The sequence below is a fragment of the Lepidochelys kempii genome, chromosome 18 (assembly GCF_965140265.1).
Source record: "Lepidochelys kempii isolate rLepKem1 chromosome 18, rLepKem1.hap2, whole genome shotgun sequence".
Lineage (NCBI taxonomy): Eukaryota > Metazoa > Chordata > Testudines > Cheloniidae > Lepidochelys > Lepidochelys kempii.
Genome location: NC_133273.1, coordinates 6,091,831 through 6,104,869, shown reverse-complemented (window position 1 = coordinate 6,104,869; position 13,039 = coordinate 6,091,831). Strand labels below are relative to the sequence as shown.

General features: G+C 54.9%; 1 protein-coding gene across 9 annotated transcripts in view; it reads right to left on the bottom strand.

Moving 5' to 3' along the window:
* The window catches only part of EPHB2 (EPH receptor B2), a 406,427-nt gene that overhangs the window by 309,655 nt on the left and 83,733 nt on the right, over positions 1-13,039 (bottom strand). For all 9 annotated transcript variants that reach the window (XM_073316305.1, XM_073316307.1, XM_073316306.1 and 6 more), the window contains exon 2: positions 8,958-9,022. In XM_073316305.1, coding sequence (XP_073172406.1) covers positions 8,958-9,022 — 65 coding nt within the window. The remainder of the gene's footprint in view (positions 1-8,957; positions 9,023-13,039) is intronic.

Sequence of the window (13,039 nt, the reverse complement as noted above, 5' to 3'; positions counted from 1 at the left end):
CCGCTGCTGGGAAAGGACAAAGCCACCACACTGGCTAAGGGCTCTCTTCTCCTGGGTGGTTACTGGGTTTCCACTCTTGTTAGTGGGAGATACATGCACTGATTGGCAGAGGAGACTCTTCAAGGGTCATTAAAGTACCTACATGTGTCTAGCACAGTCTGGGCCTCTGTTAGAAGGGCTCTCACCTCCTGGCTCATTCCACTGTCACAGGGGAAAGGGTTACTTGATATTTTAAAAAGTAAATTGCAAAGAAAACCATGAAGGGCCAGAGTCTCCATCACTTCCACCCTGAGCCGTCACTTAACAGCTGGGCAAAGGGAGTGAATGACTGTTTCACCATTACACAGGTACAAGTGACGGTCAGACTCCAGGGGTGAAATCCTGGCTTCACTGCAGTGAATGGCAAAACTCCCATTGACTTCAGTGTATTTGTGCCTTCCAATGCTCCTTTATGATGGAGACAGATGTCTCTGAAATGTACTGTGTGTTTCCATATTTTTTCTCCAAGTAAAATGCCGTCTCAGCTCTGCATCTCCCTGTCTGTCCTGGGGGCCTGGTGAATAACCTCATCCGTAGCTCTGCCTCCTGTCCCCACCCCGAGATGGGAAGGATGCTATGTTGTAGAGGACGCTGCCCCAACCCAGCACTGCGCCTTGCATGGTCCAGAGAGAAAAATGTGGCTGTAACACAGAATCATAGAAGATTAGGGCTGGAAGAGACCTCAGGAGGTCATCTAGACCAACCCCCTGCTCAAAGCAGGCCCAATCCCCAACTAAATCATCCCAACCAGGGCTTTGTCAAGCCTGACCTTAAAAGCCTCTAAGGATGGAGATTCCACCACCTCCCTAGGTAGCTCATTCCAGTGCTTCACCACCCTCCTAGTGAAATAGTGTTTCCTAATATCCAGCCTAGATGTCCCCCACTGCAACTTGAGACCATTACTCCTGGTTCTGTCATCTGCTACCACTGAGAACAGTCTAGATCCATCCTCTTTGGAACCCCTCTTCAGGTAGTTGAAGGTTGCTATCAAATCTCCCCTCACTCTTCTCTTCTGCAGACTAAACAAGCCCAATTCCCTCAGCCTCTCCTCGTAAGTCATGTGCCCCAGCCCCTTGATCCTTTTCGTTGCCCTCCACTGGACTCTCTCCAATATGTCCACATCCTTTCTGTAGGGGAGGGACCAAAGCTGGACACAATACTCCAGATGGGACCTCACCAGTTCCAAATAGAGGGGAATAATCACTTCCCTCGATCTGCTGGCAATGCTGCTACTAATGCATCATTGTCTACTTTCCTTTTCTGAGCTGAGTGCGAGAACGTGCATGCGCTGTGCCCGGTGCTGCGTCAGCAGGGCCCGTGCAGACCAAAGGGCTCTGTTCCACACAGAACAAACACCATGGGGGCAGTGCAAGCTCCACTCCGCCTGCAACCTTGGCCTGAAGCTTGGGGTTGACAGTGGAATTTGGGCTCCGGGGCCCATTGCTTCTTCAAAGCCTTCCATAAAGGGTTCCACGTGGGACAGCTCCTTGTATAACAGGGATACTAGGAACTAGATTGAGACCTGTTGGCTCATTTTACACAAGGCATCAGCCTGGGCTGGACTCACCCAGCAGCCAAGAAGTGAGAAACTCCAGAGTCCCTGACTGATCCCTGGCCCAATAACACAGCCAATAAGAACAGCATGTGATGGCTGCTCTCTTGGCAAGCACATAGGTGCTGAACTGTGGCTCTCCAAAACTAAACACAGCCTGAACTAAAGAGCCAAGCTTCCTGGCTTGGGCTGCAACAGACTCCTGTCCTCTGCGGATTCCCTGAGGGGAACTTGGAACACACACAGCAGTGGGTTACAATGATACACGTTTTAGGAGGCCCCGTGCCCCTAGGAAGTGGGCTCTGCTAAAGGAATGAGCTGCCCCGCCAGCCCCTCTTTGCCATTAGGATGTCAGTGCAGTAGTTCCTTCTCGCTTGCAGCCCCGCTCTGCCGGGAAAGGCAGCCTGAGCCTTTGCAGGACCTACCATGGGGGGGCGGGGGCACCTTACACCCCATTCTGGGGCAGCCTTCCACGAACAGCCTGCAAAGTAGTGGGTGGGGGAGAGCAGGCCTCCGCCCCGTTCTGCAGAGACAAGAACTAGTGAGCCTGGCAGAGTGCGTCCCATTCCTGACGAGGAGAGGGACCCGTCAGCAGGGGCCGCCCTGCTCACCTCCAAGGGGCACGGCCAGCCGGGCCAGGCATTTGTTTATTGTAGCTTCGCTCCCCGCTGGCTGGGAGACCATCACCTGGGAAGCTGAAATAGATCCCTCCCCTCCCCACCCCACCCCACGCCCGCCACCCACCTGGGCTTTGGCGTGGTCAGGCTGGTGAACAGCACTTACTCTCCCCTCTGGGACACCCGGCTCCCCCTTCCAAGCTTCCCTGCCTCTGCGCTAGCATTCCCGGGACACTTGCACAGCTCCTGGGACATGCTGCTCCCGCTGCACCAGCAGGAAAGCTCTGGGCTAGGCAGGGTAGGTCCAACCCAAACAGGGACTAGAGTTTTGATCTCTCAGTGCCAGGCTGGGTAAGGTTCAAACACATCACAAAGGGCATTCGCCATCCAGATTAGAGCCGTGTTAAGGTGCTGAAGGAGAACTATTCACTCCAAACTACTTGTCAGGGCTCCTTTAACTGCTTGAAATGTAGCAGAAACCCTAATTAAACACTTAGCCCCTGGGCTGAGGCCCGGCCTCTGCCTTGTCTGCAGGGAGCTGGTCTGGTTTGTGAATAGGGTTTGCTGCCCAGCCCCATGCCCGGTTCCCAGGAGATGGATCGGGGGTGGTGTGTGCATGGCATTCTGGGGGCTGTGTGGTGAGGCTGCGGCAGGGACGTGAATCCCATCTGCGAGCAGGTCATGTCTTTACCAGGGATCCTCTCCAGCAGGGGCCTGTTAACGGTCCGGCCTCGCAGTAAAGTAACACGATGCCTTTTGCAAATATCTCCCACTGGTCCCACCATGGTTACAAAGGGGGCAGACATTCCATGAGAACCTGCTTTCTCAGGATTCCTAACTTGGAGGTAAAATCCTTTTCCAGGCTGAACCTTGGCCGAGAGGCCAGGGCAGGCAGCACTGGTGAAAGGTGCCGATTAGCAGCCCAGGAAATGGAAAGTGTCTGGTTTAGCAGCAGCAACATGAGCAGAGGGGGCAGCCAAGCTTCCCCACACTGAGCACATGGCTGAGGCAGGGGAGCCCCTCGGAGAGGAAAGGGGAGCTCAGTCACTCCTCAGCCTCTGTCCTGAGGCTGCCAGCAAGGAAGGGAGTCAGAGCCGGCCTGTGCAAAGGGCACTGAGCCCTTAACCAGCAGTGCCCAAACTTTTCCTCTCGCGCCCCTCTTACCAGTAATGGAACGTGTCCGCACCTCCCCAGGCTGGGAGCACAGTTGTGGCCGGGGGCAGCAGCTGGGGGTGGAGCTGCGGCCAGGAGCGGGGACCAGTAGCAAGGGCCAGTGGCCGAGCTGTGGCCAGGAGCAGGGCCGTGGCCAGGGCCTGAGGGCTGGGCTGGAGTGGAGTTAGGCACAGAGCGGGGCTGGGTGGTGCACCCCGCCCCTGCCACCACATAGGGGCTGGCATGAGTCCTACCATGCGCTCCCGGATATTCCTCCACCCCCCCCCCACAGTTTGGGGACCATTGCCCTGACTGAGAGCCACAAACTCACCTCACATTGGACATGGAACAAACCTACAGGGAAAACAACCTCTCTAGACATTTGGCATATGTGACTGGGATGGTCTCTTCTTGTTTTATGGCTGCTTCCTATCCCCCTCCCCTAATCTCCCCACCTCTCATGCCCCCACCCCCAAACCCACCAAGCTAATCTAGACAGGCAGCTCTTTGAGCCCAGGACCCTGCTGGTATTCTATGTTCGTACAGCACCTGGCTCCATGGGGGCCTGGGCCAGGACTGCCCTCGGCATGATGGTAATCCAAATAAATAACAGCAATACCCTGACCAAGACTGACTGCCCACTGACCTCACCTCACCCTGTCCTGTGTCCCTGCTCCCTCTTTCCACAGCCCCTCAGGTCGGGCTGGGCAACATGCTACACTGACGCACAGGAAAACAGTTCCTGGATATTCTTTGTCCCCAGTTTTCAAGCCCACTGGGGCAGATAGTCAAGACTTTCTGCGCCCAGCAGGTTGGATATTCTCAAGGGGAAGAGGCTGGCTGCTGAAACCCTGACCCCAACAGCCAGCAGAGCTGGCTGGCTTGACGAGCACCCCAGCAACTCCCAACTCACTCCAGGGGCTGTGAGAGGAGACCCAGGACCCAGGTAACATCCAGGAAATACATCTGGGCTCCTAGTGACTGATCCATCGCTCAGGGCCAGGGTGCAGGGCTGATGGCATGCTTTCTAAAGCTCCCCTAGGGACTGGGACTTGGTGATGGAAAGGACACCAGGGTCTCCCTATGCAGTCATATTTGGGATGTTTCCCCTGCTATTTCCCTGGGCTTTCCCTGTGGCAGGCTCATCCACGTGCTGTGGCACCATCCCTGGTGACTAACAGCAATAGCTGAGCCTGTCTGCTGCACAAGGTCTCCTGGCAGATCTAAAGGCCATTATTACATCTCCCTTAGCTGCCTCCTCTCCAGAATGACCCTGCCCAGTCCCCTGAGCCTTCCACACCTGGCAGGGTTTGTTTTCCAACCCCGGCACCTGTTGTTCTCCAAGCTCTCTCCAGCCTCCGGTTCCCAATGTGGAACCAATGCTGCAGTGGAGGCCTGGCTCTCAGCTCTGGGAAAGGTACTGATTTGACAAAGCTGAGCCCAGCAAACAATGTTCCCTAGTCTGTGTGCGGGGCTCCCTCGCCTCCACAGAGCCCAGTACTTCCAGAGAGAGGGCAAAAGAAAGGTTCTCTTTGCCTTGGATGTGGCAAAACTCCACCCCAGTGCTGAATATCCAGGCTGCTGCTCAACATGCCACCAATGGAGCCCAGGTGGAAGGCAAGCGAAAGACACGGGTCTCCTTGCCAGAGTGAATGGACACGCCCCAAATCCATGTGCTTGCTAAAGAAAGCTCTTTGCCCCTCTGCTGCCCCTGGCTCCCGGATCCTTGCAGGGGCCTGAAGGCTCCTTCTCAGGGGAGAAACCGGTTAACATTTGGAGACGTCTCCCTCCGGCACAGGTGGCGCTGAGCACACCCTGGAGCAGGAACGCATGGCTACCCAGCAGGCCGCGGCTGGGGCAGGCACACGAGTTCTTCATTTGTGGTGTGCACAGATGTGAGAGGGACACTGGCTGGGAGGAGGTTTAGCCATCAACTGGGCCGTCCCAAGAAAGTAGAGCTCCTCCCATGGCTTTGTCCAGGCCAGACAGGGTGCAGCATCCAGCGGTGGCCCCACCCCACCCACAACACCTAAAGCCAGCGTCTTTCCCATGGCACAGGCAGGAACCAGCACCATGGATTGTAGCAGCAGGAAGCAGCGGGGTCCAGGGTTGCCCGGTTCCTGCTGCAAGCGGGGAGCAGCATGAGGCAGTGAGCGTCTTTGGAAACGCTGAGTGGCACACTCCGCTTGGAGAAAGAAAAGGAGGACTTGTGGCACCTTAGAGACTAACAAATTTATTTGAGCATAAGCTTTCGTGAGCTACAGCTTGGAGTGCAGCAAGAGGGGGAATCTGGTAGGCACTAGTGACAAAATCCCAGGCATCTGGAATGGCGTATCAGAAGCCTGCTCACTGAGAAGCCAAACAAACAGTTTCCCATGGACGTGAAACCTGATGTGTTGGGAAGACGCCCTCCCTGAAAACAGGACTGCCTTACCCAGCACAAGGCACTAGCCAGAGCTCTCATCATTCCCAGAGCGAACCCCTCCACTGCTTGCCGCCAGCAGAAATTCAGCGCTAACTCTCCGAGAGCTGCCAGAGCACACCTGCCCAACAGCCCTGGCCCTTCAGGCTGTGAAAAGCCTCACGAGAGACACTCAGGCCCTACAGTGCTAGGCATGGAGATTGCGCCGTGTACATTTAGGCTAAATACCCAGTGGAGGCACTCACATAAAGGCAGCCACATGATCCTCACATAGTTCCAATTTTCCTCATTTGCACTGTCCACAAATCTGCCTCCACAGATTTTATTTCTCACTATCATCTATATTGCAGTGGAAAACTGCAGCAGGTTTTGTCACACATTTCAGTCACTGGCTGTTAGCAATGCTGAGTGGCCAGGGGGGATAAAGAGGAAGCAAATGAACATTCAGTCACAAAATCTATTGACGGGAACTTCCCTGCCCTGCATGAAATACGGCTCTTCCAGCATTATCATCCAGAAGAAGACTGTCCTGGTGTCTTACAAAGGCAGTGGCACCAAATTACAGGGGCAAGTAGCACAGAAAAGCAACCAAAAAATCATAACAAATACAGGTGGGTTCTGCAAGGAGAGTGTATTGGCCCGGTCCCCATCCCCTCACACATGCTGGGTGTGTATTGGTCCGGTCCCCTGTGATCGAACATGTCAGGTTAGGACAAAGCAGGTCAGGGCGATTGAGGCCAACGGAAGGCAAGCCGCCTGCATCTCTGGGGTCTGCCAAGCTCTCTGTGCCTCTGGTGTTCCCCAGGCCGTCTCCAGTCCCTGGTGATCCCAGAGCTGCGGGGGAGCAGGGACGCAGGGCTGGAGAGCCCAGAGTGCGGGTTGTCTGCGCCTTCAGAATCTCTAGTGAGGCTCCTCGAGTGGCCTGGCAATGCCCCAGCTGTGGCTGCAGGCCAAGGCCCCTGGCTCTAGGGCAGATCCCCCCGCACCCTGAGCTGGGAGGGGAGGAGGAAGAGTAAGGCGTGTCAGGGCTCCGGTCTAACAACTCAGAGAGCCCTGTCAGTGCCCAAGGCAGGTGGGAGACTGCAGTGGATGCTGGGCAATAACACCGTGCCTGGTACAGCACCTCCGTGGCAACGCAGCCTCCCGCACAGGAGGCAGGGCCCTGTGGCTGGGGAGCTGAGGTGCCAAGAGGGGCCGCGCCTTTCCCCAGTCTGTGGTGGCGCTGCAGATGGACCCCACATCGGCCCACCTTGCACCCCATGCTTTAACCACACCAGCATACTCCCTCCTGTCAGCGCCAAGACCTTCCGCACTACAGCAGGGGAATTCAGTCTGGGTGTGGCAGGGTTTCTGGACTTCAGCAGAGCCCCAGGAACTGGGGTGGTTAAGTAACAACATCTCAGATCTGGATCTTCTCCCGAGTCACCGTCCAGTGCTTCCCTGACTGCCTGTCATATGCCTCTGCACTTCCTGCACTGAGCCAAATGGTTCGAATTGTGGCTTTCGGTCCAGCTGAGATCCCACAGCACCAGCACCAGGTGCCAGTAAGGGTAGTAAGAACTCCCCTTACACTGCTTGGGTGTGAGGACACAGGAGCAGGTGGGAATGAGAGCCTTAGTCGGAGCTCTCCTCCAAAGTGCTCTGCTGTCACAGCTGAGCCAACTGCCAACATGGGGGTCTTGTAGTTTACTGCTGCGGGACAGGAAATTCCTCCTCCCCCAGGCAAGGGGAAATGGCCGAGGGACATGTACTCCAGCGTGGTGTCTCTGTCACCATGGTTTTGGGGTGAGCCCTGGGGCGGGTGCACAGCTTCTGCACTTGCCATGCAGACACACCTTGGCCTCCGTGTGCCTGTCATACTTCTCCTGGAGCCTGCCAGCTCAGCCCCACAGACCCGACAGAATAGAGTCTCTCAACGCACACATAGTCACCAAACTCGGCTCAGTCAGCACAGCCCAGAATCCAGGGCCCTCCGCTGACAACACCTCGCCCCAGCGAGTCATCTGCAGTGAACATGGGCTGCTCCCAGCTGCCAGGCAGGGACAAGGGAACATGGTGCTCAAACCCTGCAGGCCCACCTGCGCTGCCGTGTTTCTCTTCATTTCTTCAAATGGATCTTTGTGTTATGGGAGAGCACAGAACAGACCCAGCGCTTCTCTGGTGTCCTTCACAACCTCCAGGCCAGGGCTGAGTCTGGAGTCATACAGCCCTGGAAGTCGGATGGAGTTTGTCTGAGTAAGGCCCCCAGGATCTGGTTCACCGTGAGAGTGCTCTGGTTGGAGTGGAGTATAGGGAGAGTCCAAATTACCTCACTGAACTTCCTTGGACGTGTGCGCCACTTACAGACCCAAGTGCCCAGGCCCTTACTGGGTGTTACTCAGTACTTCCTCCAGCAAGCTCCCATTGCTGCGAGCAGACAGGGCGTCACCACTGTCAGATCTGGCCCACAGTGACTGGCTTCCTCGGTGCTAATTCCCCAAGACTGCAGCACTTATTGCCAGGAGGAGATGCCAGTATCCCTTATGGAGAGGGGAAAGGCAGGACCCCTCTGCCACGCCTTCTGCAGCTACTTGCAGGAGCTGAGCTGTCTAGCTCTGGCTGCTTCCCGACGAGCCAGAGAAGCCAGGCCAGTTTCACTTGCCATTCTCACCAGTTCATGCCAGGCCCTGGGCCTGCAGCAGGTGTGTTTGGGTTCAGTGTTCCTGTTCCTGGCCACGCCCTTTTCCAACCCGAACAACTGACATTTCTCACATTTTGACAATTAAAAAAAAAAAAAAGTTCTGGGAAATTTTCTGATGAAGCATTTGCTGAATCTCCCACCCCCCTCTGAGCATTTCAGCGACTACAGAGAGTGGGCTACAGCTTCAAAAGCACCTGACTGCCGTTTTCAAAAGGGATTTAGCTCCTTAGGCATTTCAGTCCGATTGACAGTCAATGAGAATTTGGCTCCTAATCACGCAGATGCTTTTTAAAATCTTACCCCATATCAAACATTTTCAAAATCTCAGAATTCAGGAATTTGGGGGGGAACGTTTTTGCCTTCTGCTTGTTTTGGTTTTGGCCCTGTTTCAGTGAATCTCTTTTAGTAAACAGTAACATCTAGGATTGCTAATCTGCCCCAATCTGTGTCCTACACCACTGTTCCCTTCAATCCCGAGGAGAACAGAGAACTCACCCCTGAGGGAGGATGCACTGTCCAGCCCAGCTCTGCCGTCGCCGTGGTGGAGTCCATTAGCGTTTCTGTGGGGAGATTACAAAAGAGAGCCGTCAAGGGGAGAGAACCAGGAGGCAACCTCAGCAGGCAGGTCCGAGTGAGCAGCACAGCAGGGTCCGGACCAGGAAAGCCATTCACGCACCCCAGGAAGGCCTCCAGTCACGGCTCAGGGCAGAGGCCTTAACAAGCAGATTGGTGCAGAAACCAGCTATGATCCTGGGCAGCGAGCAGCATCCGCCCCAGGTTAGCATCTTGTCTCTTCACATACCACTGATGACCCACTCCAGAGCCTAGGGCTTCCGCCAGAGCTGGAGCTCCGCCAGCTCTCAGCAAGGAGGAGGGCCCACGCTCACGTAGGGCCTGATCCACAGAGAGCCTGCCCTTTGCCTCCAGTGGCACTGGACCAGGCCCCTGGCGCCAGGTCCAGCCCCAGCTCAGCTCGTGCACTGGGGATCTCCCTCAGGACCATGGGCTGGGGAGAAATTCTCCAGCGGCATGAGGAGCTGTTCTGTAGTCCCTCCCTTAGGCTGATAATGGGCTGATCCACAGAGTGGCAGACAGAGGCCACTCAAGACAATCTGGAGTGGTAGACAAAACTTCAGTGTGCTGTACCCCTCCTCCTAGGCCTAGGGCAGCTAGTCATGATGGAGGGGTGGCCAGGCCAAATCTGAGTGAGTGGCGTTGTGACCTGGCACACAGGGTCGCAATGCCACAGAGATTTGGCCTAGCCGCTCTCTGTCATGACGGAGGGGCAGCCGGGCCAAATCTGCAGCTTTAGGCAGCTGCTTAGTCTACCTAAGACTAGAGCGGCCCCTGCCCCACCCCTTCCCTGGTCTGCCTTGCCCCAAACAGGAGCTAAGCTCCATGCATGCAGGCAGTGCTGAAGCAGCGGGGTTCAGCAGTGTTATTGTGCTGCCAACCCTGCCCCTCTGCGTAGAGGAACACCTCCATTCTGCACTGGGGGTCAACACCTGTCCCCAAGTGCCGTGTGTGCACAAGCAGCGGCAGGTACCTGAGCCATCTTGGTGCTCAGGCTCAGCCTTGGAGGGCCCTGCCATTGGTCCACCTCTCAGCATGGCCCTGCCAGCCTTGCTTCACCCACAATCTGTACCGAGAAGGGGGCTGCAGCCCCGCCGTTTCACACCATCCCCAGGTGAAATCTGCTCCTCCAGGGGCGAGTTTCCCCTTCAAAAATATCTAATCCTCATGGACTACGTGGTGGCAGCTCGGAAACGGCAGTGCAGGAGCTGCAGCCCAGCGAGCGGAACTAGAGGCTTCTCTGCTAACCTCTGCTTAGAGAGCTAAATGTAAAAGAACATGACGTTTTCCCACCACTTTGCACAGTAAGAATAATAGTCAGCAGCACTGCCAAAAAGCACATTGTAGTGTACAGGGAAAAACCCTGACTTAAGGATTTAAACAACATTAAACTTTAACATTAAGGCTGATTTTCCAGGCAATCTGGGCCCAAAGGCTTTAGGTCAGATGATGTTTCAGCCCATCAGGACTGAGAAAAAAATAGACCAAGTTTTTACAGACAGTGCAGGTAGCAATGATGACCGTTAAGGCTGCCAGATACTTTCATTATAAGATCCTTCTTTCAGTTTCTTATAACTTTGCCAACATTTAACCATTCAGTCTGAAACGTTGCTTGCCAGGTGTCTGCCTCAGCCTGAGGTGTTGTGGGAGGTTTCAGATAAAACGGTCCAGCCATTCCTCTGAACAAAATTAGGAAAATTTTGTTGCTGTGCCCATGTTAAAAACAGCCACACCAAGCGCTCTCAGTGGGACATGGGGTGGGGACTGCTGCAGCATACACAGGAGCCTCCACAGTGCCCCCTCCCACCCCGGCTGCGGAGTGGGGAAGCTGGGAAACTGAAGACCCCCACATTCCACTCCAGGTTCTCCCACACCCTGCACTCTACCACACTGAATTGCGTGCATGCAAGGTAAGTCTCATGCCTGGGCCCCCCGCCCCCATCCACCGCAAAGGGCCAAGCATGGCAACGGCAGGGAGGGCTGGATTTGGGGCTGCTGGGGAGTGACACGGGTCACAGGGTTTTTACCATCTCAGCCTTTCTTTCAGGGATTTATTTATTTTTAAACACAGACTCCCTTTGATTTTTGCTTCTTTGTGTTTAGGAATAGGCTAGGGTCAGGTACGCTTGGAAGCCTGTGCGATGGAACCACAAGCACGGGTTCTGTTAACCCGCACACAACGCACAACATGGGACAGGTGAGCCCCAAAGGCAAAAGCAGGGGATGGGCTGGCAACGTAAACACTGCCAGGTGTGCTGGGCACCTTCCGATGCAGTGGTCCTGGCAGGGAAGAAAGAGGCATCTGAGGCTGTGGCCCTGGTGGGGCCCCAACTGGAGAGATGCTCTCTCCCTCTGCTCCGGGTTAGCAGTGTGGAATTATGCACGCTCCCTCCAGGCAGCCTCCCAACGACACATGCAGTCAGGCCCAGGGAGGGTGAGTGGGGGAGACAGCGAGGGCCCAGACCCACAGAGCTCAATAAGGGACAGCTAGGCTAACTGGTCTGCACTGGGGAATCCAGATACCATGCGGCTGCCATTTGCCTCTGGAAGTGTTACCAGACAAGCATGCCACATACCAGAGGCACAGCTGCCTGGCGACTTGGGGAGGGGCTTGGGGGAGGGCGGAGAGCAACGAGCGGGGGCCTCAAGGAGGGGGCGGAGTGGGGGCAGGAAGAGATGGGGCAAGTGTTGGGCCTCGGGGGAGGGGATGGAGTGGGGCGGGGTCTCGGGCGTTCCCCCGCGGGGAAAAGTAAAACGCAGGGCCTATGCCCCATACACAATATAATTTTATGCTTCAAGTTTTTTTTCTTGTCCATTTCTCCTTAATACCTTTTGTAGGGGAGAGCTAGCAGTCCTCTGTGTTATTAGCACTGTATATTAGCAAACTGCTGTATCATAAGCATTGACCAGATACCTTACAATACTGGCAACGTAACTGCATCTAGTCACCCCAGCGTATAAGCAGGACTTAAAACCCATGATGAGATGGGTTCCTGATGAGACAGTACTAACAATGATTTCTTCTTCGGAGGAGTCCTCTCCTTAGCATAGATATGAGTAGCTGTGTTTGCTCTTGGCCTCTGTGCTTTCTGTATCTTTCTGTGTTGTGCTCAACTTTTATGCTAAAATGTATTGGAAAAAATATTTTAATTACATTACTTCTAAACAAATTTCCTCCAACTTCAAAGCCCGCTTGGAGGGCTGGGTTCAGGGAAAGTCTGATGCTTCCACGACAGACTGTATCTTAACTAGTGTGCAGCCTTCTCTGAAACGGCTGCCCAAAGGGGACTTGTCTGCAGAAAGCTCTAATTGCCTGAAAACAGGCTTGGGATGAAAATACCTCCTGACCCCTAATGAGAGCATCCCAGACAGTCCCATGTGACAGTGTGTGATGGAGAGTCTATGGCTAAGGCTGCACTGAGGTTTGCGTTTATAGCAGGGATAAGATCCCTTTCTTAGGTTTGAGTGATGTGCATCTCTAATGTACAGCGCACACGCACGGTGAAGAGTGCATTTTCAGGGACGCTCAAAGTCAAGCTGTTGAGGAGTTTAGGAGCTGGATGCAGTTACACATGAAACATGGCCTGGGATCTCTCCTTTTCTCCACTCCCTCCAGCTCCGAAAGGGCTGGGAAGTGACCCTTCAGACTTTAGGCCCACGCATCTCCAGACTAAGGCCCCCGTCCAGCAAAGCACTTTAGCACGTGCTTGAAGTTTTGCAAGTGCTTTGGAACGGTGCTGGACCAAGGTCTGAATTCCCGATACCAGCGAGTTTTATATTAAAAAGGAGACACGTTATGTGACTTTTGCCAAAGGACACTGACAGAGATTGCCTCCTTCACACCACAGCCAGCTCAAAGCCCAGGCAGCGAAGGGCTGGAGTAGGAGTGAACCTGCACTCCCCTGTCCTACTGCTCAACCTACCTCCCCAGCCTCACTCCCTTAGCCCCCCGCAACCCCTCTCGCTAGCTCTCCCATAAAAAGAAAAGGAGGACTTGTGGCACC